Source organism: Megalops cyprinoides, chromosome 5 (genome assembly GCF_013368585.1).
Source record: "Megalops cyprinoides isolate fMegCyp1 chromosome 5, fMegCyp1.pri, whole genome shotgun sequence".
Taxonomy (NCBI): Eukaryota; Metazoa; Chordata; class Actinopteri; order Elopiformes; family Megalopidae; genus Megalops; species Megalops cyprinoides.
The window spans coordinates 11,269,174-11,296,204 of NC_050587.1; the positions used below are offsets into that span (position 1 = coordinate 11,269,174).

General features: G+C 43.2%; 2 protein-coding genes across 2 annotated transcripts; both read right to left on the reverse strand.

The window, feature by feature from the left end:
- klhl8 (kelch-like family member 8) lies at positions 1-11,990 on the reverse strand. The gene is made up of 10 exons (XM_036529043.1): positions 11,926-11,990; positions 9,296-9,512; positions 8,157-8,705; positions 7,298-7,484; positions 6,516-6,659; positions 3,863-3,974; positions 3,189-3,357; positions 2,333-2,492; positions 1,591-1,792; positions 1-1,194 (listed from the first exon to the last, which is right to left on the reverse strand). Exons 2-10 carry the CDS (start codon positions 9,488-9,490, stop codon positions 1,071-1,073), a joined length of 1,842 nt encoding a protein of 613 aa, XP_036384936.1. The 5' UTR covers positions 9,491-9,512; positions 11,926-11,990; the 3' UTR covers positions 1-1,070.
- LOC118777639 (ileal sodium/bile acid cotransporter-like) lies at positions 11,927-27,031 on the reverse strand. Its single transcript, XM_036528745.1, has 10 exons — positions 26,658-27,031; positions 24,309-24,427; positions 23,633-23,721; positions 22,844-23,019; positions 22,273-22,430; positions 18,000-18,176; positions 17,177-17,299; positions 16,758-16,857; positions 15,466-15,586; positions 11,927-11,974 (listed from the first exon to the last, which is right to left on the reverse strand). The coding sequence occupies exons 1-10, from the start codon at positions 27,029-27,031 to the stop codon at positions 11,927-11,929; spliced, it is 1,485 nt and encodes a 494-aa protein (XP_036384638.1).

The following is a 27,031-nucleotide window of genomic DNA, read 5'->3' on the forward strand; positions in this document are numbered from 1 at the left end:
CTTTCCCTGTAGTGTCAGTCTTGGTTTTGGCAGAAAAAAATGGTTCATGGTTTAGCACATCTAAAAGCACAAGCATTTACTGGCAGGATATCCTTGAAAAAACCAATAGGAAGAGTGACCCTGGAGTCCAAGCTGTAGACCTGACTCACCTGTCACCTCGTAATCTCAAGTTTTCCGCTCACGGCAGCAGCCAAGGCAGGTGAATAAATCTTACTGCATAAAAGGGCCCTTTCATCGCGTTTGGTATTCGCGACACGTAGCTCCCCAGCCTTGCCTGTCTCCAAGTGTCCACCTCAGGTTTGGAAATGATTGTTCACTCGCAAGGACAAGGTAACAACAGTCAATGCGCCCCATTAACGGGCTGACCGCTTCACTGCGTCTATTGCTGTTCAAACTAATCATCGCTGAGTTAAGATTGTACCTCCAACATCTTCTGCTTGCCTTTGGAGCATTACAGAGGACAATGGCATTGTCACGCTAATGTGGAAGGCCAGAGGCTGTTAACCTCTCTTTCGCTGTGTTTACCACCAAGGTTGTAACCGCGGAAGATCCCCAGTGTAAAGCCCGATTAACAATGTAACCTAAAGTAGCTCAAGGTGACCACCTAAAAAGGTGTGTGGGAAAGTCTCCTGTGAACCTATGAAAAAAGCCACAGCTCACCTGCCCGTTTCATAGGGAGAATGCAGGAGAGCGGAAGTGAGTTAACACAGCTGCAACGCTCTAGGGCTGAAATGATAGCATGATGCTCCTACCAACCATTTCCCCTCCATAGTATTTAATGCACCTCAAAACAAAACGAGTACACGCACCACAAAATCCAACAGGTTCACATATTAAATAGTTACTCAGGAAAAAAAAAATTTGATTTGAAAGCGAAAAAAAAAAGAATGCGGATAGTGTGCCACAGAGAGCACTTATTTTCAACTGTTCCACATTGAGCATAATTCCAATAAATAGTGACATGGTGCCTTTGTGTGGTAACCGCGAATCCCCTTGATGTGTACTGCTCTGACCCCTGCGTGTGCGTGTCTGATGCGCGCCCGTGTGTGGTGTTGGCGGCGGCGGCGTGGTCACATGCAGTCCACCACGTTGCTGGAGCCCTGGCCGACATCCCGAATCTGGCTGATGTGGGTGGAGCAGACGGCCACCCCGGCGCCCGCACGGCAGTGGGACACCGAACCGACCAGCTCCCACCTGTGGAGAGAGGGAGCGGGCACCCAAAACAACAACTACTTCAGGGAGAGACACGGTATCACAGCAGTAAAATATCATAGATCAAACTGGCTAGTCAAATCATAGATCAAACTGGCATGTCAAATCAGATTAAGAGTCAATTCACACGTGTTTGGTGCAGAATAATACTGAATAACATGGAGTTACTTACTGCCTGTGTAGAGCAAACAGGAATATTTCTTTCATATAGTTATTATTACGCTGAAACAGGCTTTCTGGGTACAGAATGTTTATATGTGAACGCTGACACACTGAATTTTCTCATTATTTTTTCATGCTTAGGGTTAGGGTTAGGATTAGAGTTAAATTTTGACTAATCATGGACAGCAGCTGACCACCCCCTACCCCCAGACTCACCTATTCATGCGCGGGTCAAAAGCCTCTACCGTGTTCAGGTAGATGTTGCCGTTGTGCCCGCCCACCGCAAAGACGCGGCCCATCACTGTGGCGACGCCCACGCCCCCTCGGGGTGTGGTCAGCTCCGCGACGTACTCCCAGCGGTGTGCGCGGGGGTCGAAGCGCTCCACAGAGCTCAGGGGCGAGTTGTCGTCGAAACCCCCTAAAGCGACGGCGTGGGGCGGAAGGACAGGACATGGAGGAAGTGAGACACAGAAACGCAACAAGAATTGCCAACCAACATTATGTCTACCAGAGTACATTGTTATACCATATTGGCATCTACCAGATTGTGGTTTTCTCTTTCCATTACAGGAGTGGATTACATAAGTGAGGCTACTTAAGCTTTTTTCAGTTGCAGTATAGATTTACAAAGCAAAAGAATGAAGACTAATTAATATCCAAACACTTGCCCTGAGAGGTGTGCCAAAATGTGCTGATTCATTTACACCAAAGACATTACACCTGCTTTTGAACAGCCTCAAATGACAGCTTCCAGACAACGCAATAAAACCCAACCTTGTTTACAACTGCTAACCATTAACTCGTAAAACTGTATTCGTGTCCCTACACATTCTATGTAACTGTGTAAAAGATGGGAATCATGAGATACAGCTGTTACACTTATAAAAGAGCAGGCTATAGTGGCGGAGCTTGGTGGACATTGGCCGAGGCCCGGCCCCTGAGGAACGCCCCCCCTCACCCACGACGTAGAGGCAGCCGTTGAGCTCGCTGACGCCGTTGCCTGCCCGCCTCTGGCCCATCTCCTTCACCTCGGTCCACTTGTTGAGATGGGGGTCGAACCTCTCCACGCTGGAGAGCGAGGCTATGCCGTCGTTACCCCCCACTGCGTACACGTGGCTCTGCCCAGATGCGGGACAACAAAGAGAGACCGCCATTTTCCACCACAGCGTCAGTCTCATTTACGTCACTGTATCGTCAACAAAGACACGCTACTCTCCATCATAGTTACAGAGATGTGTTACGTAAGTTTGACCAAGTAAAAAATATGCATTATGTTATTTATTTACATAACGTATATTGTTACATCTAACCAAAAGATGGATAATCTTATGCATTCATACAACTGTATACGTATTTACAAAACCATTTACTGTTTATAAGCATCTGTCATGCTTAGGTATCCTGAGTTTCCTCAGTGTATTTCATGGGCTTACACTGTGACCCACAAACAAGCAACAGGCACACTATGCATCCTTTTGAAACCAGATCCCCTTCACGGTCTTTAATATGGATATGACCTATACGCTATATTTGTTCATATACAGATATATAGATATAGAAGGTGTTTTTTGGCTCAACTGAATTCCGGAAACTGAGCCTCCATTTTTCAATGAGATACCCTTTCAATAACACCCTTCAAGGTAATGACCGTTACTTACTAAGCAGACTACACTGCATGAGATTAAATTACAAGCATTTAGCAGGTGCTCCTATCCAGAGGGACTTCCGTATTTCATGTAATGTAAACAGATCGCCTCACAGGGTGATGAGGGCACCCCGACAAATTATCCCACGACCCGTGGCGCTGTACGTACCCCTAAGGCCACGGAGCCGACCCCTCCGCGGGGCGTGTTCATGGCGGCCACGGCGCTCCAGCGGTCTGACTCGATATCGTACCTCTCCACATCATTGAAGCACGAGTTGTCATCCAAGCCGCCGATGGCATAGATAGGGCCTCCAAGGGCTGCGAGGGCGATGCCCCTCCTTCAGATACAACAGACATAAGCACATCAAGCCGCTGTAGCTGAATAATACATGCAATTCAGCCCACTGAAGCTGAATTCTGGCCGCATTTAGATCAGCTGTAGTGGAAACAAGTCAAAGGAACAGAACGTTCCTTTTTAGTTTGACAAATTTAAATAGATGCATAATTTGCATAGGATGTACTTTCTGTGGTATCCTCAAAAGAACAAACTCCTTTTATGTCTCCTACTTTTATAAAAGAAGATTTTCATGTTCATATTCTTTCTCGTGACGATATTTCTAAAAATGTGTTGCCACAAAACCTGAAGCCAAGGAAAAGAGCTTTCCTCAGAATGAGAGATGCTTTTTTCTAAAGCATTTTATCTTTTTTTCCCCTCAGGGGAAAGAATCAATCATTAATGTATGCTCATTTTAACATTATAACAATGTCAGGACATGTGCTTCTGTCTATCACCCCGCACTCCACCACCACCTCCCAAATGCGATTAGCGTATTTTTCCGTTACCTTTTTGTGTTCATGGACGCCTTCATCATCCACTTATTAGTGAGCGGGTCAAACATTTCCATGTTGCCTAAATGCTCGCTTCCGTCATGTCCTCCGACAGCGTAGACTTTCCCTGAGGAAAGAGCACCGAGACCTCATGAGATCACAGCAGCCAGGGCCAATCAGTTCACTTACACAGCCGACTGACTGATCTGAGTCCAGTCACGGTGTGGAACAAACGTGCATCCCTGAACAAGGCAAACTAAAAACCAGTGATGACAACGACTAGTGATATAATCCTACCAAAACTCCTAAATCTAGGACACTGCTGTTGGTCTCACACTTCAACACATTATCAATGAAGCAGTGAGGAGAGCAGACAGAAGAAAGTGGAACTTAAGAAAAAAAAAAAAGGGAGTTAAAAAGAAGAAACAGTCCATGCTTCATCCCCAAGTCCAACAAATGATTGCTGCAACAGATAAAAAAAAAAAAGGCAGAATTCCCGAACACCACTGAAACACCACCTGGGGCAGCAGTGTGGTGTAGTATATGCCAATAAATGCTGGTTTTATTCCCTGCAGGGGTATTGCTGTTGTAGTCATGGGCAAGGCAGTTAACCCACTATTATCTCAGTAACTATCCATCTGTATAAATGCATGAAATTGGAACATACGCAAGTTGCTCTGGATAAGAGTGCCTGCTAAAATGACAGTAATGTAATTTAACCTGAAAGTGCCCTTTTGAATGACCCCCCCCTCACATTCAAGTGACCTGGCCTATAGTGTGGCGACTCTGGGTTGTTCACAATATCTGCATACTTGCTGAATTTCCAGCAGCATCAGAGATCCATGATCCCTCACTCCACTATTTATATGGCCGCTCTTCATTTACAAGCAAATGTAAATTTAATTGTGCGTGAGTACGCGCTAATTAACACGGAAAGACCAAAAGTGAAACAGACGACATGATTATATTGATTATACCCTCTCTGCCTTCTCCTGTGAACATCTGAGAGGTGTTTTGTCTGTACTGATTACTAATGCCATGAAATAATTCCAATTAATTCTAGTTAAGTTGGGTGTAATAAAATGACAAGTACTTAGCAGCTAACAATTAAGTAATTTGAAATGTGTTTAAAGTTGTCCTATTTGAGAAGCTCAAAGTGTTTTTAGCAGGCTACATTGCACACACAATTAGCTACATCAAAGCTGAAATGAATGAGGTTTAACTAAGCCTTGAGACACTACTGTGTACCAAGCTCAGTTCTTCCTTCTGCGGAGCCAACAGCAGCCTTGCCTTTGAGCAGCTGTCAGCCACCTGCGCCTCTGCCAAGGAAAACTGTAGAGAGCTGCTTACACTAACACTCTCACTGCACTGCAATAACACAAAAGGCAAATACCTTTCTTTGCTGCACTGCATACGGAAGGTATCTGCTTGTGTGTGTAGCAGAAGCTCACATCCAAAGCAACTTACATAACTTGCGATTTTGTATGTTATCCATTTACACAGTTGTTTGAGGCATATTTTACTGAGGCAATTCAGGTTCAATTCAGGTTCATGCTACTCAAGGGTACTCAACAACAGTGCCACACCTGGGGAATCGAACCAGCAACCTTTGAGTTAGAAGCCACTTTACCACAATGTCACAAACAACTATACTTTATGAAAGAAACTGCCTTTGGCACAGGCTGAGGTACCCTTGGTAACAGGACAAGCACAATAAAATCTCCAACCACGATGAGGTATGACTGACTCTGGGCTGGTGTAAACACATTAAAATAATTTTGGTTTAGGATTTAGACCGAAAAAATAAACATGTGTAGGCTAAAAGATTAGTGCAATCAGACTTGAGCAAAAACCAGCTAACGCAAAAACTGATTTAAAACCCGCAGCCGTTTCTGCCACGCTTATATAATGAGGTCTCCTTCCATTTCCAGGTTTTAAGGTGGTTACCTGGAGGCTAATGCGATTTTCAGACCCGCAACAGCTGAAATCTCCCAGCGTTCTCTCAGAGTCAGCGTGACGGTCTTACAAAAGATATTAATGAGAAACTATTTCAGGAAAGCACACCAGTCAAACCACAGCCACCATTAAATGGCTCCCCCCTCCCACACACACACACACACACACACAATCAACCCTCCAGCTCCGTCTGGAGGGCTTCCTAGCAGTATGGGCAGAACTGCACGAAAGCTTAAACGGCCAGGCCTAAATAAGGCAGTATTATTGAATTACAAGGGTAGAGCTATATGTGAGCATTTGTGGGAGAAAAAACTCAGATGTGCTTATTGCAGCTAAAAGAGCTCATTTAATCAAATTCCTGGAAAAAAAAGGAGAAAAAAGAATCCTGCCCACTTCCTTGGCAGTCGGCAGTGCGACCACAAAGGCATTCTCAAAAACACTGGGCGAGCCGTTATTACAGTGGAATTTTTCGACCGCACTGTGTGTGTGGTGGCAAAGGTCTTCCCCCTTTCCCTTGAACAACACTTCCAGCCACTAAAACAGTCCTGGGGAAATGTCAGTGCGGTACCTGCCCCTGTGTGGACTATGGAGGCATACAAATCGAGTGCAATTTTGGCTCGGCTAAAGGTCAGAGGTGCCCACGCGCTGGGTTTGAAGATGTGAGGCAGGACACGTGTCTCGTTCCTTGTCCACCCCCCTCTCCCGCTCTCACCTCCCACGGAAATCACGCCCACGTGCCGGCGCCGGCTGTTCATCTCGGGCCCGAAGAACCAGCTGTTCTTGGTGATGGAGTAGCACTCGATGCTGCGGAAGGGGTCGCCAGAGCCGCCGCGCCCGCCCACGCAGAACAGCACACCTGGGATTTGGGGGGGTGACGACAAGCACCTCAGTCAGCCGTGCCCCCCTGCAGCCCCACCGCCGGAGAACCCCCCCCCACTCCGCAGCGCCACTGTCCCCATGGCGACCCTTTGGCAAGCTTCGGCCGCATTCGAGCTACTCAAAAACGAGCCTGCCTTCTTTAAACATTTATCGACGCGACTCTTAAAAGCATAAAAGTCCGAGCTGCTCTCAGGCACTCCTTGGGGCTTAGCCCATTCCCCACTTACTTGCTTAATTATACTTGTACAATTATTAAAGTTCATATTATACATAATAATTTACCGTGCCATTTGCCCTTTACATTTACAAATAAAGCCTACCTAATTTTTACAATGTCTCTGTGCAGTGTACTTAGGGGATCCCGCATCACTTAATGACACTCAAAGTGGTGGCAGATAATTGAAATAGTTAAGCTGAATGTTCGTAATTAATTTAATGGCAGAGGCTCTGAATGACAGGGCTTTTAGCCTGTCATGGCAGCGGATGCAGCTGACTCTTGATAACCGTATAAGGCTCTGGTGAGGTTATGCACTTAGGCAAAGTACGCCCCAACCTGTACTAAGTGGGGCTAAAACAGGACTGGATGCATGCTGCACAGTAAAGTGGTGCTCTTACCCGCCGTGTACTTCCTGGGCGTGGTGCGGATGGAGTACTCGAAGTCTGGCACCATCTTGTTGCTCAGGTGGAGGTGGTAGTTCCTGGCCTCGTCCAGCAGGTCGCGGCAGTTGAGGTTGCTCTTGATCATCTCTTCTTTGGCCACGGTGCCTGTGAGGAAGTCGACGGGCAGCAGCGGGAGACGCACCTGAGAGTCCAACACGTTAAAATGACCTGGTTTCCTTAGACCCTCAAATATTTCTGTAACAAGGTTCCTCATATGCAAATCAGTCGCTGTCTCTCAGGCTGTTCGCGAGGAGGTAACCATTTAAACATTGTGTAAAACTGTCACAATAGGTACAATAGTATTGTAGTGCTACCTCTGTCACTCCCAGGAAATTCTCTGTAGCTGTGTATATACATTTATAACACTCGCACTCGCACTCAGAGCACTCTAATTGGTGCATATCCTAGCGGACTTCATGTAGTTTCCTTTTAGGTAATCAAACTGTGCTTAGCTACTCTGCGTGCATTTAGCCCCAAATGTCATTGCAATGTTTTTAACAGCCGTATTGCTGTGACTGCTTCAGCTGTTTTCCACAGGCCCACGAGGCTCTCTGATGGTGGAATCTTTTCTGCTCCATTTATACTTCAATAGAGCAACACAGTACACAGTACACTCAAAGCATTAGCTATTAGCCAGCAATTCAGTGTCATTGGCTGCCTTTGCTAATTTAAGCATTTTCTTTCATTTAGCCTTCTTTAAGAGCGAGCTTTGGATATACACGGGGAATATGAGGAAAAGGCCCACAGTAATGCTCTCCTATGCAGCATGCAGACCAATGCTCTCCACGGGACCCGATCCCTTGTGCAAACACACCTGGGACACGATCTGGTCCAGCCAGGCGCCGTGGTGCTGCGGGTTGGCCCTGAGCCACTTGACGGCGGCGTTGTAGACCTGCGTCTCCGACTGGATGTTGAGGTCGCTGGAGGCCAGCAGCGTGCGCAGGTGCTGCGGCGAGACGCAGGGGAAGTCCTCGCACTCCACCACCTCGCGGAAGTGCTCGCAGGCGTAGCGGTCGGCCATGTCCATCAGGTCTACGCGGTTGTGGCTCTCGGCGAAGGTGCGCACCGCCAGGCAGTTGGACGGGTGGAAGTGGGCCTTCATGTACTCGCAGCAGGCCCGCGCCACCAGCTCCACCTGCAGGATGCAGGCGGCGTAGAGCAGCGGCTGCACGTTGTCCACCGTCAGCGTCAGCCGCGAGGAGTAGGCGAAGCCCACCAGGTCCTGGATGGCGTCGCCGTCGAAGTCGCGGATCTCAATTAGCTCCTGCTTGGCCTCGGACATCTCCGACAGGAACATGGCCCTGAAGTAGGGGATGACGCAGGCCAGCACGAGCTTGTGGCATGGTATCAGCCGGCTGCCCACCTGGGACAAGCAAAGGGAGTTAAAACATACATGTAAATGAATCTGTACGTTAACTGTTTCCCAAACTCTCATTTAAAAAAGTTATTTATTCCTTGTCTATTTTCATACATATTTTAATTCATATATAAATTTTTTTCTGTATGTTCTCTTATTGTTTACATTTTCTGTTTTTGTTTTGTATCCTTCTGTATGAAGTGTCTTCTCCTAAATGAAAGGTGCTACACAAATAAAGTTATGATTATTAACTATTCTACAGTTGCTTTTAAAATTCCGTAAAAAAAGAGCATCTGCTAAATGAATGGAATGTAATGTAATATCATTTGTCTATTGAGTAAAAAATGGATTCAGCCACTGGCACACATTGTAGTAATTTCATCATTTTCACTGGTAAATGGACAAGGGCTGCTTCACTCCCCTTTGTAAACACAGTTGGGCTTGTAAACAGTGGCGCTAAAATGAGATGGACTTGCAAATATACATTTGCTCTCCTTTCGTATCTTTTTTGAGAGCAAGCATCTACTTCAAGCCGCCAGCATCCTTCTGCTGTGTCAACTGTGCCATTTGGTCACTGCCGCCCTCCCCGCGCCCACCTTGAGCGTGACGTCACAGAGCTCGCCGGCCTCGTAGAACTCCCGCAGGGAGTTGTGGAACTCCTTCCAGGCCTCGTGGGCCTCGAAGACGTAGGAGCCGTCGGCGTCGCCTTCGGCCTCCGAGGGTCTGGGCTGTCTCTTCTCCCTGGGTTTGTTCTGCCTCGCGTGCTCCGGCACCATGTCTCCTGGCGCCATTCCCGCTCACAGCGATCGGAACCTGTGCAGGGAAGGGAAGGGGGGGGGGCGTCAGGAGACCCTGACCACAGTATCTCACCAGCGACGAAGCGAAAGGCATCAAACGGGCCTCCCTCAAGCTCCACGAGAGCCTGCTCTCTCTGTCCTGTTCAGAGTCAGTAGTGAAGTGTAGGGGAGGGAGGAGGGGGGCATCAGAAGACCTAGACCACAGTATCTCACCAGCTGACGAGGTAAGAGGCACACACCGGCAATCCAGTCCAAACACAGACTGCTCTCTCTGTCCTGCTCACAGTCAGTAGTCAGACGGTGGGGTGGGGAGGGGGGGGGGTTGGCGGCAATTATTTGTGCATGTATGACATCATTCGGACGACTGGGCAAAGGGCACCGTCACCCATTCAGTGTTTGCCGAACTGATATGGCTCCACTTGAAACGAAAGCCTCACAAAGCAAAGCACAATTCCACACAGTGCATACATGGCTTCCCCTCTCCTGCTCTGGTTTCTCTCTCTGAAAGGCGCCTGTGTGTTACACTACCTTCATTAATATTCCCCTCAGGCCTGGAGGCTGGATCCACGTATTTCATAGCCAGTGCTGTGAAGGCCCCTTTTCATGCCAATTTTTATGCAGTGTGGTTAATACTGTGGTTTCATTGTGTTTTTTCTTTTCACAGCAAAACAGAAAAACATAAGAGGAAAAATCTATTATACTTATTCCCATGCATTTAGTCACAGGTATACAAAACTCATGGTAGAAATGAGTGCAAAATAGCCATAATCCTCACTAAATGGATGTAGCCATACAAAGGTAAGAAAAACGCAACAAAATGACCTGTTCAGGTGGACATTTCAGCATTAAACTTCCCGAGGTTGATGAGGAATTTCTGGTACGACCAGGTTTACCCAAGCGTTGGAACAAAACACCGGCATCCAAACACTGATTGAAATTCAAACCTCCTACTGTTTGTGGTTTTTAGTGCCTTTGAGGGTGTGAAACAAACGGTAACAGCGCCAGACCTTTAAGGAGCCGGCTGAGCATCGGGGACTTCCGCAGCGTGAATGTCACGCCGAATTAGCGATCAAGAGATGTGGCACAGACTGGTGTGTGGTCATGGCAACCTATTTTTGTCACGTCTAATTGCTTCATCCAATTCCCTAAGGACAGAACAATGATTTCTTCAGCTTTAAGTGCCATGTCACTCTTGTAACTCTCACCGCGGTAGGTTAATTAGCTTTTTTTTTTCAACGCAAACATGCCGAGGCGGGAGTGTCGCAGGCGCTTCTATGGATACGTTCTTCGACAAATTTAAGATTTAAACTGCGGAAATTGTTTTGCATTTGAGTTACACTAGTTAGTGCCATGTTTGTTCAATCGCTCCCAGTTAACATTATATTAATTGTGTGAGAAAAATAACGTGCCTACTGTCGTAGAGTTCGATGTGGGTTCATAATACAGTCTTCACAATATTGTACGGTTGATCATTCGAAAAAATGATAACACGTTTTTCTTAAACCTGTAATGCAAGGTCGTTATGCAAAAAAACCCATAACGTTTTCGATCTAGACCACGACAGAGACGAGCTAGCTAGTTCTCATCCAAACCGCTCATGGTATCTAGTGAAATACTGTGGTGATACCAAGGTGCCTAGATATAACATAAAAAGCCAGACAGTCTAGCAAGCTTTTTTTATTTACAAGTTCCACGTGGTAAAAATATCGTGGAGGCTTGGGAGCTGTACTCGAAGATTCAGGGGGCTAAGTGTCAATTAATTCCATTGATCTCTTACGATAACGACTGAGTGCACTGACGGCAGCTATCGACCTGCCATCGGTATCGCTACTTAGCAGGCTAGCTATCTGTTGCGCATAAACAATACCGTTTGACAGCAGTTGATTACAAGTTAGCCATCTTTTTCGCTTAGCTTCATCACGTTTATCAGCTGCACGCCTGCATCAAGTACCAACAAGCTAGCAAGTACAGCTAATCAGGTAGATAGAGTAGCTATCTACCTACATGCAGGTTACCCTCTGTGAAGAACTTTCGATTTATGACACAGTGGTTTAGCCCTGCAGCTCACATTTGCTTGCGAATATTTGCACACCTAGTCTGGCTATTATAGCTGGCGAAATTACTTTAAGAAAAACACAGGTAGCTGTTCCTCCAACAAACACGCCACATTAGTTGCCTGCCAGGAAGCACGATGGATGTCTCCCTCGAAACTTCATTCAGTGGCTACAGTAGCTAAACGTTAAAACAATAGTCAGCAAAGCGTGAGGAAGTGGATTTGTAGCTGATAGTAGAATACGATCAACGTAACTATAATACTCAGACGTGTTTCCGACAAGCTAGTTGATAAACCACTGATTTCTATTGACCTACAAAGCTGGTTTATTTATATCGGTATTCATGTTGTAAAATAATTGCGTGAATCGATTTACCTCATCCTTCTAAAGGTTCCAATCTCCCATCTGCTTCCATTGGCGTAGCCTGCACAAAAATAACCCAATGCGTCAACACGCTTAGCACGTGCCCTCTCAGCCGCAAGGTTGTGTGGGAAATGAGGTTCTTCAGCAACGTAAGGCTAAACATTTTTTCCCTGTGCCGCTGAATACGACTATAATAAAAGAAGACTGGACACGGGCGTTTTAGTGTTATGTTTTTTGTAATCAGTTGGGGTCTACATTCAGAACCAAATCCATCATTATTTGATCAAAATGTATATTTTGATTTAATTTATTGTAATGTAGTAAACAGGAAAATCAGAAGCCGAATTTACTGTATTTTTAGTTTAGTCTTCGCCATTTTGTTAACTGTTATTTCATCTCTATATACACTCATGAATAGGAAGTGTTCTCATTGGCTGGCTTTGGTAGCTGGGAAGATAGCTGCAGTAAAACTTTGACTAGTTTAATTTATGGTTGTAATGCCAGCGGTGTTATACAATACCGGCAACACTATTGTGTGGGTGTCCACATGATACAGATATTTTATGAGAATATACTTGTAAAAAAATGTACAGTATATTTACAATATAAATAATAGGTACTATGTTTGATAAGTGTTTATTATTATATAGTGTTTATAATATCTGACATTAAAGAAATGACAGAATCTCACCAGCAAAAAACAATTCTGTTGGTATTCCTTGGTAGCCAAGTATGTGTTTTTCATGCAGTTGTTTCATGTAAAGGGGACTTTAATGAAATTTTGATAAAAGATATAGCAATCAGAAGACAATATACAGATTACTGTAACACATGTTCAAAACGTCATGATCTACATTGCTCTTGAAAAGGTTGTCATCTGATTTATTACATGAAATAATACACACTTAAAATAAATATGAACAGTTTTATCAGATGGAAAAAAATGTGTCATTTCAAAAAATATAAAACATTTCCAATCTTTCCAGTACTCATTTTATTTTTGAAACTGAGATCAATGCCACACCACTCAGAACTGTAACCAACACAACAGCAAGGAGGAGGAAGTTTTTAGTACCCTGGAAGAACAAAAATGAATGAATGAATTAATTAATTAAGAAAAAAAAAACTGAGAATTAAGTCTAATCACACATGCAAAGTAAAATACCTTTGTGATTTACAAAATGTTTGATCAGTTTTCACCAATAATAATTCTGCATAATAATACATAATACCTAATACATAACAACTAACAATAATTAGGTCAAGATCAAAGTCAAAGTAGTATTCAAAGTATTCTATATGTTTCTGAATCACATTCACAAGTAATTCATTAAGCATGAATAAATAGATGCAAAACAAGAAATTAAATTGAATATTGTTACAGGTTAGTTGAGCTACCTTTATTTCTCTGAAGTAGAATACACTCCACGTCAAAGACGCTAAGGATGGACCCTGTGAATACAATTACCATATTATTATTCATCATTCCATATTACCTTCTACCATTCCTCTATTACCATGCCACTTTTAGAACTGCAAAATAAATAAATAAATAAATAAATCAGGGTCATTTGAGCAAGTGATTAACTCAACATGGCAGATTTGGTGTCTGGCGAATAGTGATACTCACTGCTGTTGCAATGGGATATGCAATTACTGTTCCAAGGTAATAACAGGCCAAAAACCAGCAACAGTTACTGGCAATCTGCATAGACCCTGAGAAAAAAGCTACACACATGCAAGAGACAAAATTATGACATAGATCAGTTTTATATGCTGGCATTTATTTGTATTGGAGACAGCCATATCCAGGGAAATTCACATTTATGTAGCTGGATATCAACTGAATTAACTGATTAATTTGCTTGTTTAAGAGTACAGCTGCAGTGGCTAAGTCGGGATTTCATCCTGCAGTCTTCCAGCTATAAGTCCACCTCTTTTACATCAACACCATTTCATAGTCACGTGGCTATCAGGAGGGTTAACAAAGCTGATAGCCATATTAGTATGTTTTATTCACTCACCTGGTAATACACATTGAGTGGGAATGTTTGGTCTGTTCTTCATTGCCATGCAATACACAAAAAATGCTACAGTGCTCATGACATAAATCCCAGTGGTGAATGGAAAGATGTAATCCAGATCTGGAAGTTGAGCAGAGGCAAAGATGTGCTTACAGGATCACTCAACCACACATAAACATCTATGGTGAATAGTGCTGTAGGTATGACTAATCTCATGGCAGAGCTGGCCTCTTCTGAGTGTGAAATGATTCCAGCACACCCTCTTACCGTATTGACTGGCTCCGTTAAATGCGGTGTCATTCTTCAAGGCCCTGTTTTTAATGTAGATGTCTGGGGTGTAGGCACATCCATACAACAGGCCAGCACACACTGCAAGCGAACAGCCGCTAGAACAGCGAGAGGAGGGCATGAGTAAACTATAATACAAATGCATAGTGCAAAAGTGAAATGCACGGGCTTCGCTAAATAAATATTTAATGTATTTTAGTAAGTAGGGCCCTGCACCGGTGCAAGTGCCACGTGGAGCAGGTCTTGAAAGTTCTCTTTCAAATAAGGATGAGTTCCATACGTAGAACATAACATTACCACAATGTTACACTTCCCCAAAGTTACTGATTCAGTAAATGCAGGACCTGGGTGGAGCAGATGTTTGACGCTATAAAAAGGAGGACATAGATGAGGAGGATATGGATGAAACTTACATGATCTTCTTCTGGCTTGAACTGAGTCTGTCAATCCAGCTATTGTCTGAAGTGTCTACCAAGATGTATTCATTTGCAACAGAGTTCATCTGAAAATAAAGAGTCATCAACAAGGGCCATTATTTTAGATAGCTCTTTCCCTTAAGTTACACAATATGTTCCATTCATTTGAATGACCACCAAACATATAATGATGAAGTACAGTATGAGTATAAAAGCAATAAAAGGATAAAGTATAAAAGCAAAAGCAATCCTATAAAAGCAATGTTGGCTTATATTCCAAAGTTAAGGTCAATGCACCATCGTTCAACTGAAATTATCCCAAAGCCACATTACAATTCCTACATAATGTTACAGCTATAATGCACTTGTTACTGGACTCTATAAATTCCAGCATTTCAATGAGCTATTTCATCTTGAGAGTGAGTAGTGGCATTCAGTATAAACAGTATAATAAAGTATTTCTTGTGGGAGACAACATTGCATAGAAGTTATGGGCTCTGAACTAGCTGCCCAGGAGGTTGTTCATATGAGGCTCCTCTAACCATGAGGTACTTAGTTTAAACGGCTTAAGCCAATGTGCAGATGTATGCACAGATACTGTATGTAAGATGTAGGGCCAGAGGAAGTAAGTTGACATCTGCTTAAGAAATATACTGCAATACTAATCCAGCACAAGTTTTGTATTTCAGGTAAAGAGTAATCTCAAAGACGATTGTTCTAGATGGCTCAGTTCAATATCCTTGCCTTTGTGTCCGTTGTGGTTCTGTGAAAGAGATACCCGACCGTATCAAACAAACAGTGTGCGAATGGGTACGCTTCCCTACCTGGTTACAGTGGGTGCCCTGCATCTCCTTCTGCAGAAGGGGTTCTCGCTCCTCCCTCTCATCCTGCTCTGCCCCCATCTCCGTCTCCGCCTCCGTCTTGATCAGCATCAGAAACACAGCACTGGAGGCGAAACGGGACGCAAAGGTTAACGTGTGGTAGTAGAACAGGATCTACTTGGCAATGTGCTTGTGATTTTCTTACAGTGGACAAGGGAAAGGGTGAAAACAAGGGTGGACTCCATTTCTTTTGGATGTTATCTTTATTTCTGCCAGTGATTTTGTTTTCTTATCACATCTGTTAAGCTAGTGTAAACTGACAATGATCAAATATTTTAGGTCACACCCATATGCAATAACTGACAGCATATATTCAGTCTACAATATACTGCAAGTGAATGGTGAGTTAATTAGAGCTGAATGATGGTCTCTTCATTACACTTTCTTATGATCTTATAGTCTATTTATGATACTTGAAAACTCATTTTCTGCCAGCCAGTCGGCCACAAAGACATCTCAGGTAGTAGTATACTGTCACTAAAAGAGTTTTTAAAGCTAATTAAATAATTAAAATGTATGGTATGTCGTTTCTCACTGCAATTTTTTTGAATGTTTGCGCCAATGCATGAATTATAAAACCACACCGAACCGAGAAAGACCCACTCCTGGAAAAATGACTGCAGATCTGACCAACTGTGTTCGACTTACCTTACAGCAGCAAGAGCAGTTCCAATATAATTCATTGTTGGACTCGGAACAATTTGCTGATCAAGTCCAAACCATCCAAATCTGATAAAGCATAAGAAATATATACAACATGTCAGTGGCCTGAAACACAGACAATACAGGACTGCCCAAGATGCAAGAGGATACCCAGTAAAATATTATCTGTGTATGTCATGTCTGTTTCCCAGATCTTTTAGCATTGAAAGGCATCTGTCTTTTGCCAGACCGTATCACAGGCACACCCAAGCACACAGGGAACAGCCCGCCTTAAAACCTTAATTCAGGCAAACAAAATTGTTTAAATTTTAATTTTGTTAAAGGATGTAATATTAATTGATGAAAGTAGCACTGTCCTTCTCATCTGCTGTGGTGCAGATGTCATTTTCCTCAGACATGTTCGACCTTAGATGTTAAAATCAAGAATCAGCTGTAGGAGACCATATAATTCTTTCAGCCATAGCAGCATCAATCACATGGAAAATGGTATTGTGGTCATTTATGAAAATATCTTTTCCTGTGCCAACAGTAATCACATACACATTAGGTTAAATTCATTTCTTTGGGCGTACCTCGCAGTGGCCCAGCCCATCAGAAGAGTGAACGTCGACCAGATGAGGTATCCCATTCCGAGCCCCACAGTTTTCAGGATGGGGACAGTGGCGAGATTCCCTGGGTGTCACATTATCACGGAATCAGCAGGCACACATCAGACCAAATAATGAGCGCTTACAACTCACAGTATTACAACACGTACAACAACAACATTTTTTGGAAAACAGACAGCTTTGTACCAAATTCAACGATGCCCCCCACTGACAACCTTATGCAATTTGCAGGTAAAACTCAGCCTCGTCCCTAGACAGGCCTGAACCAGATTTAATGACATTGGTTGCTAACAGCCTTGTGCGTGGCACAGATCGAACTTGGCCTCATCCCAAGATCCCCCCTGTCTGTAGACACCTGAGGCTTTTCTCCCCTGCTCTCTCACCTATGCACCACAGAACGCCCCCCGCCGAGCTGAGGAGCCAGAAGCGTGGGCAGCCCAGGAGGGCATGAACCAGGAAGGAGCCCAGCCACAGGGTCCCGCAGAACACCCACTGGAAGAACATGCCTGGGAAGAGATGGCAGGGTCGGACGGGCAGAAGACAAAAAGCCATTCACTTCATCATTAGCTCTCAGTTCGTTTCCGGCGCAGCATTGTAAGGTGTTGAAATTAACGTTGTGTAAGCGGGGATGAAATACAATAGCTTCTTAAATTTGTCATTCGGAGACACAGTAACAATAAGCCAGCTTGATCTTTTCATTGAATGTCGGGGACAAAGCACACTAATTAGACTGAACTTGAACCACTGAGTGAGCAGTGTATGAGCAGTTCAGAAAACCAGAACTATTCTACAGTAATTTTATTAGCTAAAAAACTGGAATAGAAGTGAAGAGTGGGGGCTTAAGCTTTGCTTTATTTGTTTAGTTTTTACCACAAGTCAGGAAATCGAATGGGCCTTATTCAGAAAGTGTACTGTCAGTTTTGAATAAATCACCTGCTTTTCCTGGCTCTGAAAAGAGAAGCTGGCTCCAGACTCAGCAAAACAGAGGAATGACATGACCCATGAGCTTCTCAAAGATGTTTCTTCGGTGTTCTCATACAAAGTGCCACATTATAGCTACTAACAACAATTTATGAATATCCTCCTAGCTGCTATGCTAAGGAAATGAAACAGCACTTATTTTTTCACTAGCCTGAGAACTCTATAAAACATCAGCTAAAACATACCCAAAATTCAAGCTCGAAAAATGTGTGGAAAATGTGTTACCATCTCCTGTGTCTGCTTTCTTGATGGGGACGAAGGCGCTTCCAAAACCAACGATGCACAGCCCCAGGGAGACGAAGCCCTTGATCAGCGGCCAGTTGGCTGGTTCTCCAGGGTGCGAGGCATTAAGCGCTGTAGTTTTTAGGTCCTCCACCACCTGGCCTCTATCCTGCAGCCTAGCTGGAACAAGAGGGGCACATTCAAACTACACTTCTTTGTGAGACAGAATATGATAAGTGCATGTTAACCTAAAATGCTTTGGATACTCAGTAGGGAAAGCTTTCTTTCTAAATTCCATTTGATATCGCCTTATCACCCACTGTAGAGATAAGGGTCTTTTAAGAGCAGTGACTCATGTCATTCTCTGAAACTCATCAGTAGTTGACTTTGTAATCAGCTTTAATCATGTATGAATATCTGGAAACATACATTGACTTGATATGTCTGGCACAACCTAGCATGTTCCATAAGTTTTATTTTCTCATAAAACCACCTGATATAACATTGATATAACATACGGTTAAAAATGCATATATTATCACTAATAACCACAATCATCATCATCATCATCATCATCAATGGGAAGGGTATTCATAATACAGTGGAAACATTATGGGTGCATAGAGATACTTGTAGTGTTAGTATGTTTGTAATATAACAGCACATTTATGACACATAAAGGAAAAAAAAATGCGGACTAACAAAGTTTGGGAAGGGTCACCAAGTTTTTCACTTCTCAGTCGCAAGTGGCTTTATATGCTTTGAACATTTGTGATGTCTTGAAAATTGTAAATGTTTCACCACTTATGGGGACAGTAAAGCAACAATGTGCATCGCTCGGCACTTACAAGTGTTAAGAGTCACATGAGAGACATTCAGGTTAACAGCATCAGCCATTAAAATAATTAAACTTACTACACATTAACTATATTGGCTTATTCCGGCCACTTGCTGTCATGCAATATTCAATGCTCATCCTTTTGCAAGATGAGTCTTTTGCCAGGCTTTGGTTGTCTCACAGCCATAGTACTGTAACTCCTTCCTCCTTCCTTTGCACTTGATGTTCATTTATACAGAATTCTGCTGCTTGACTTCCCTTGTACTTCCTCAGACACGTTTCCTCATTTGGTTCCTTTTGCTTGTACATTGTTTTTCATTGTGCATCTGCAATTTGCTCTTGATGTATTGAAGTGTATAATTACTTGCTAGTTTTCTTACTCAATAAATACTATATCCCACAGTTCTGGTGCACAGAACTCTTGAGTCCTTGTATAAACACATTTCCAGTTGAACTGCAGTCACCCCCAGTCCAAGCAGCAGCAGTAAGTTACAATAAGTTACAAAACAATAGTAAGTTAAAATGTTAGAAAGGATTTTTTTCAGCAAGAAACAGAATGCCATATTTATTCATCTTTAAATGTAAATCATAGTCATAATTGGATCCATAACTATATTGACTGCCTTCAACAGTAGAGTCCCAACAGGAATTTGAACCTCTTTCAGTTTTTGAATGCCATAATTTCCATCTTAGTGAATTTCTTTGCTGGTGGAACAGGTCTTTCCTAAGCCTCAGTTGGTGAAACATTGTCATCTCACTGCTGTGAGAGAATTTTGGCCATATTGGCCTTTATTACTTTTGATTTACTAACTCTGTACTTATTAATTTTGTTTTGTTTATAAACTAAAAGAAGAAATTGGTTTCTAAAATTATAAAATAGAATAAGTAGTTCACGAATAACATGATTTTTTTTTAAAGTTGTGAAACCAATTTTGATTAAGATTAAAATTTAATTTATTTAATAATTTAATCATTTTAATCTTACTCAAACTACACGGTTTAACATTTTTCAAAGGAAAAGTAAAGGAACAAGGTACATATAAGACTGTCGGTGTGTAATTATCTTAAGAATGTAAATCCACTGTTTCATCAACACCAATATAAAATATTGAAAAAAAAATTTAAGCTCTGTGTCAGCAACTTGCAAATAGCTTTAAATGTATACATCCTTCCCCCTTTCAGTATGCACCCCAGTGCTCTGCGGTTGCTGTGGGCATGCACCTCTACCCCTCATCAACAAATCACTGTGTAACCCTCAGCGTTTCCTAGAATTCGGTTCTATTAGGAGCCGTTGCAAGGATGAATTTTGAGGAACCCACTGATGCGCATGCAAGCAAATCACCCACTTTTACCCTTCACCTCAAACCTCCCACTGTTACTCTGGTTTGGTTCACTGGTTTGGCAAACCACACTGCCGATGCAGTACATGCTGCAGCATGTCTGGGCGCGGCGAGTGACGCAGGTGAAAGAGAGCAGCACTTACAGCGGTCGAGGCCGGGGTCGAGCAGCTGGGCGGCAGCCACAGTCGGCAGCAGGAGGGAGACGCAAGCGCAGGCCTGGAGGAGAACACGCTGAGGCCCCATCTCTGCTCCCCTTTCCCCGGCAGTGACTCGCAGGGAAGACCAAGTAGCCCGTAAACTTTGCACCTTAAGAGCCCGTGGGAAATTGCCCCCGCAAGCAGAAAACACCCGGCGGGGGGATTGTATAACTCACGGACTTCGCGGGGGCCTGTCACAGTGGCCTGTCATGTGCGATGTGGCTGCTGGCTGTTTGCGTGGGACAGACCGCATTGTTTGCTATCACCACACCTGAGTAGGGACACCCACAGAATGATACTGAGGCCTTTGATCCATGCTCACTGTGAAGGAGCTTTAGATCCCATCAAAAGCAATCTGCATGATTGAATACCAGGACAGATTTGATTATGATTAAGGCACAATGAGCTTGTTTTGGCATTTGCCGATACAGCGATTAGTTAAAAATGGTTTTTCAGACAATCTTAAAGATATAGATAGAGGAAATGCAATGTAGCATACACTGCACTTACGCAAAGCCACTTCTGTCTGTGTAACAAGATACCTGAACAGTGCACTCAGGCCACAGGAAGAGCTGATAATCAAGAAAGGAAAACTCTTGAAGCATGCTGCTCATTTCTTGTGTGATATTTGAAATTGTGACGATACATCGGCGGAACTTTTCACAAAATGATCTTAAGTTGAGTACAATACAAAATACTTACATAAGATACTCACTCAGGCAATAATACTGAGGGAATTTGTCCCAACATTTAAATACCAACATCAACAAAATTGAAATAATGAGTAAAAGGTACATAAGATAAGCATAAAATATATATAAAAACTAATCAAGCTACAAAACAAATGACTGTATTTTACTAATGGATAATATACCTTTTGCCTGACTTGAAGTGTATTATCCATTATTAAAATGAGGTGACTACATACTACTAAATGAGGTGACTACAGCATAAATGATTGGTAGTAATATAAACACAAAGGATAAAATGTCTTACATACTGCATATTGTGCTACTTGTCTCATTCACGTTAAATGATAGTTTGGAGAGGAATATAAAACAGAAAGCTTTAGTGTGCTTACAGTAACAAAATGTGGCAAATTTCCTGCAGAAGCTGCACCGTTGAGGTAACCGTTTTCCAGCCACACTGTACAAACTATCGATAATTCATACATGTGCACGGTCTTTCCAGCTCACAGTTTGCTCTGTTCCACAGTGTGGCTCGGTCCGGTTTCAGCTGCTTCTGGTCCCCTCTCCTGACCTGGGCTGATGGATTGGTCATGTTCAAAAGCTGCGTTGATTTCTCCTTGGCCATTGCTCGGGCTCAGGTTGTGCTGCAGATGCTCTACCTTCTGTACAGTTATTCTTTTGAACGTCTGATACACTGTGACAAAAAAGATGATGATTACTGACATTATCACATCACATGTGACACACTGCAAAACTCTGATTTTAAAATTTTAGGGTAATAGTTCATATTGTAATGGCCCTCCTCATATTATAACTTTAAAGCAAGAAGAGCATGATAGTAAGCAAAAAAAAAGGTAAAAAGTTGTGTGTATGTGTGTGTGTAATGGCCAACTAACTAATCAGTATGTAATAGTTTTAGTACAACTTTTTAATTCAGGTGCTGATGAAATGATGGAACTGTCAAAGTCTCTTGTTGATCGGCTGAAAATAAAACAAAATATGTCAGATCACACAAAAGATTAATTTACAGACCTTAAACATCCCTCCATTAACAATGATTCAGGCCATACATAACAAAGACACGGATGTAAAAACATTCAAATTTAAATCGCCGATACATCCAACCAAATAAGAGTCCTGTGCTTGTCATGTGATTCATTCAGACCAACCACAGTGGCACCCTAACCGGGAATGAATCTGGTGCGTTCCCACCTGCGACCAGCAGGAGGCCATTGAGCAGCTGGGAGGAGGCGTAGATCAGCGGGAAGGTGAACATTTGCGCAAGCTGCTCTGGAGGGAAAGAGACCTGCAGCACAGTAGAGGCGATCTGCACATTTTGGGTCCCCGTCTCCAAGGCAATTGTCCTGCACCTGCAAACCAGGACAAGGGATTGTCATGGCAACGTGCAAGTGCCAGCAAACTTGGCAACACGCTGTCAGCGGGTCCAGCCTCCCAGCCTCCAAGCTTTCATTCACTGTTTTCTTTTGGTCAGGATCTTTGAGGTGGATGTTAAATCACAAATCACTGCCCTAAGCCAATGGCAGCCAACTAGCCCCGTGGGAACATGAGCATTAGGGCTGCTATGAGTGAACACTAGACGGTTATCTCAGTTATGAACCACACTCTTATTGCAATTCTTGGTGTTGTCGCTTGTGAGTCTGCTTGTAGCAAGGGAAGGAACTAATACCACCATTAGCTGTTGACTTTGTGTAACCTGAATGGTTAGGAGTGGTACAGCAAAGTAGTGATTTAGACTGAGGAAAGAAATTGAATCAGTTCTGACCTGGGCCATGGCTGTCTCATGATAATGGAAATGATGAACCCAAAACTGTAGCCAATCAAGGGGAAGATAAAACCAATGATCAGGAAGGAGGCGTCCACATTCCAGGAGCCTTTGTAAAGGACAGCATTGGCGATGGCTATCACCAGGATAAGGCTGGCACCAAACACAGAACCCACCTGTGGGAGAGAGAAAGAAAGAGTGAAATAGAGAGAGAGAGCATCCAGGTGTGCCTGGACCTATATTCAATTCAAACATGTACTGGTATCCATATGTACAGTCAGTGTTTTTCTTTTGATTTTTGACAAGAGACAGTTTGCTGAATGTGTTCACATGTGTTGGCTTGTTTTAGGAATTGAGGTCACTTATTTTTCATTGAATAATTTCAACTACTCCATACTCATTCTAAAATGCCAATCTTTAGATATATGTACATGAACCCTTGTTATTATTACTTAGATATTATTACTTAGAAATTCGTATTGATCACTCATTTGTTGCCATATTGCGCTGCTTTATGCTGAAAATGTGATTGTTTTTGTGCACAAAAACTTTGGTGTCAGTATGGCCAAGCAAAGTCCAATACAGTGCAGTTTTCACTCATTTTTGCCCTGACAGAACCTTGAGAATGTATCCTCCATGTATGCCAGGGGTCTGCCATGCAGCTCATCAAATTATTCAATCAAAAGTACTGATTTCACAGGTCAGGAAAATTTTACACTGCATGAACAGCAATGTCTCAGAAAGTGCAACCCATTTTCCTTGAAGATCCTCAAAGATCTCGAAAAGCACCTTCAAGATCATTTTTGCTGCTTTCGGCCATTTGTGGTTCACAAAGACGCCACAGGCAACCGGGACGACCAAGGTGACAAGGGTAACACCTAAAACAAAACAATGACATTTAATTACAGACACTGACCAGCGGGCCACAGGTATTCAGGTCAGGTCAGATTAACAGAAATTCAGTTTTGTTCAAGCAGTACTGACTAATAAGCAGTACTTATACATATTCAGCAGTGGGTCAAGCCCTGTATAAAATATAGCCAACTCTTCATGCCAATGTCTGTGTGGTCTGTTAGTCAAATAGAAAATAGGCTTTGAGGACAGGCATGCTTGACCACCTCCGTTGAGGTTAAACTGCTTGGTACCATTGTTCTGCACCTGCAGTCATGTTGGGGGTGTTTTCTCTGTTACCAGACCACACCAGACGTGTGGCTAATGAAATAATCCATGCATATTGTTTTCAGAATAGAATGTCTCTGATGCTGATGCCAGCTCTGCTAAAAACAAATCCTACAGAGAATATCCTCAAACATTCCCATGTGGGGTGTGCCCCTGCCCTTTGTCACTCTCTTATTTTTAGGATTTTGGTGTTCATTCACATGCCAGTGAGCTTTTCTTGCTGGCCCCGGCTTATGAGCAATGGTCACCACACGCTGTTCTGCCCGTGGTAAATTTCCGTTGTTACCTATGTTTTCGTAGGGGATCTTGATGCTGCCCGCCTGCACCCAGGAGTAGGAGTAGATGTAGAGACAAAGTGGCATCATGCCCAGGCCGAGCACCGTCGAGCAGGCCGTCATGGTGATGCTTCAGCAAAAAGGGGGAATATGAGTCACAAGAGCATTCATGGGAAATGAACTCGGATGACCCCACTCTCTGGACCAGGAGTCCAAGGCATAATTTGAATTGCTTTCAGGGAATCCTCAGCATATTTTGCCGCTGAATGAAACTAGGTTAATCATTGTCATCTGATTAGCCTTTATGTGGTAATGATCTATAGCACAAAAAGTACTGAGTCAGGATCCAACAAAAATAAAATTATGAAACAATTAGTGTTAGAAACTGTTAGTGTTAGAGCACTACTCTAAAATTACCCATCTACATTTGCCTGGGTATATTTAGAGTACTACAGTGAGGTCTCCTATTTCAGAACCACACTGATGCGTATCTCTGTTCTACAGCTTGCCATTAAACTGTTTCTTATCTTGCCACCATCAATTGTGTGTCACCTTTGTGAACATCAATCAATGAGAATCCTGTTTTAGAGAAAATTATTTGTGTTCACCACCAAGATGTATAGATAATATTTAATTTATCTGGATGCTACTATTTTTAGCTATGCAGAAGCACACACAGCTTGCATGTTACATATTTATATTTATCAAATTTATACAACTGTACATTTACTCAAACAATTCAGGGCAAGTACCTTGCTCAAGGATAAAACTGCAGCAACCTTCAACTTCCATGTTACAGAATCCAGGTTACTGGATTACTGCCATACAATTGGTTTTTTACCATTTTACTTCCATTTTTACAGAATAACATTCTCAAATCATGCTTCAAAAATACATTACGTTATTGTCACACTTTCATTTCATTTATGTAGCTGGATAGTTACTTGTCACACTTTCATTTCATTTATGTAGCTGGATAGTTACTTGTCACACTTTCATTTCATTTATGTAGCTGGATAGCAAGTACCTAGTCCAAGGGTACAACAACAGTGCTCCAGTGGAGAACTGAAACAACAGCCTTTTGGTTACAAGTGCTGCTCCTTACCCCTACACCACACTGCTGCCCATTCCTTTATTTTGCCCATACCTTTCTTCTGATAAATTATTAGAAGTTATATTTTGTAATCAAAACTATGAGGAGCCCCAATTAAAGGACATACTCTTTGCCTGTAACAACTTGTTTGTGAAGGCACTGCTGACAGTTATGCAGTAAAAATATCAGAGATTTGTGTGAGGTTTTAAGACATTTTTTTAAATGGTTCCTGGAAAAAATAACTCAGCATGTGGGTGGCTTCCATTAGTTCAGATAAAGGCACATGTTTGTGAGAAGATTAAAGTCTCAAAGCTCCACAAAGCCTTCTGTAATAGACTGATACTGCCTGAAGTATAGGGCAAAATGAGTCACAAACAAAATTTGAAGATGAAATCATACAATTTTTTACATATATCTGAAAAGTTTCCTGTTTGAATATCAAATGCTGTACTTTAAGCAGAACCTGCTATGCTTCAGAACCATTATCTCAGTACATGCATTAGACCAGTGTTTCTCAACCCTCTCCTGGAGTACCCCCTGCCCTGCATGTTTTAGATCTCTCCCTGCTCCAACACAGCTGATTCAAATGATCAATTCGTTTTGAACTCCTGAAGCTGCTTAATAACAAACTGAAAAGGGCAGGGGTTACTCCAGGAGAGGGTTGAGAAACATTGCATTAGACCATCAGTAGTTATCTGTAGCTTTGCATAACAATTTCACTGGGCCAAATCATCTCTAATATCACATTTATATGACAGTGCTAGTATAGTATCAGCTGTGTTTTTAGGTATCATTTATCTGTGGCCAGGGTGATGATATGAAAAAAATAAAATCCAGACATTTAGTTTATATTGACCTTCTCATTGGCTTCTTTTAGAAATAGTTTTCATCTGAAGCTCTGACAACTTTAAGCTGCAGTAGCTAAATGATAATGGTCAGGTAAACTACTGATCCCTTTCAGAGACCAGTCCTAGATGTATCAGTGCTACTAGTTTAAACTTGCTGAAAAGGATGCGACATCAGCACGGTACATAACTATAACATTACTATAATATTAACACATACAATACAAAACTGAGAGGTGCACCTGTTTTTAAGCTTTACCCGTTGTATGCAGCTATGCCTTTTCTTATTGTGTGTTTATGTGTCTTGTCATTGTCATATTCTCATTGTAACTGAATGTGCCAGGCCCCCCTTGAAAAATGTCAGAATGAATCTGCTATTTCTCGGGTAAATAAAAATAGGATGAATGAAAATAAGACGTCACCTGAGGTCCATGTCTCCGTCCAGCCAGTAGGTGATGATGTTGGAGATGACCCCCCCGGGGCAGGAGCCCATGATGAGGATGGCAACCGCCTGCACGGGCCGCACGGCCAAGCCCAGCGCCAGCAGGTGCGCCGTGAGGGGCATGACCCCGAACTGGCACAGAAGCCCCGCGGCCACGCCCCAGGGCCGGCGCAGGTGGAGCCAGACCCTGGCGCCCTGCACGCTGCAGCCCAGCGAGAAGACCACCACCGCCAGCAGGGCGTTGAGCACCACGCCCAGCGCCTGGTGGACGGGCTCCGCCGGCCCCAGGGCGACCCCGGGGGCCGTCCCGTTCCCCGCGCAGCCCCCCTCGTAGCTGTAGCTGCAGTTCGGCAT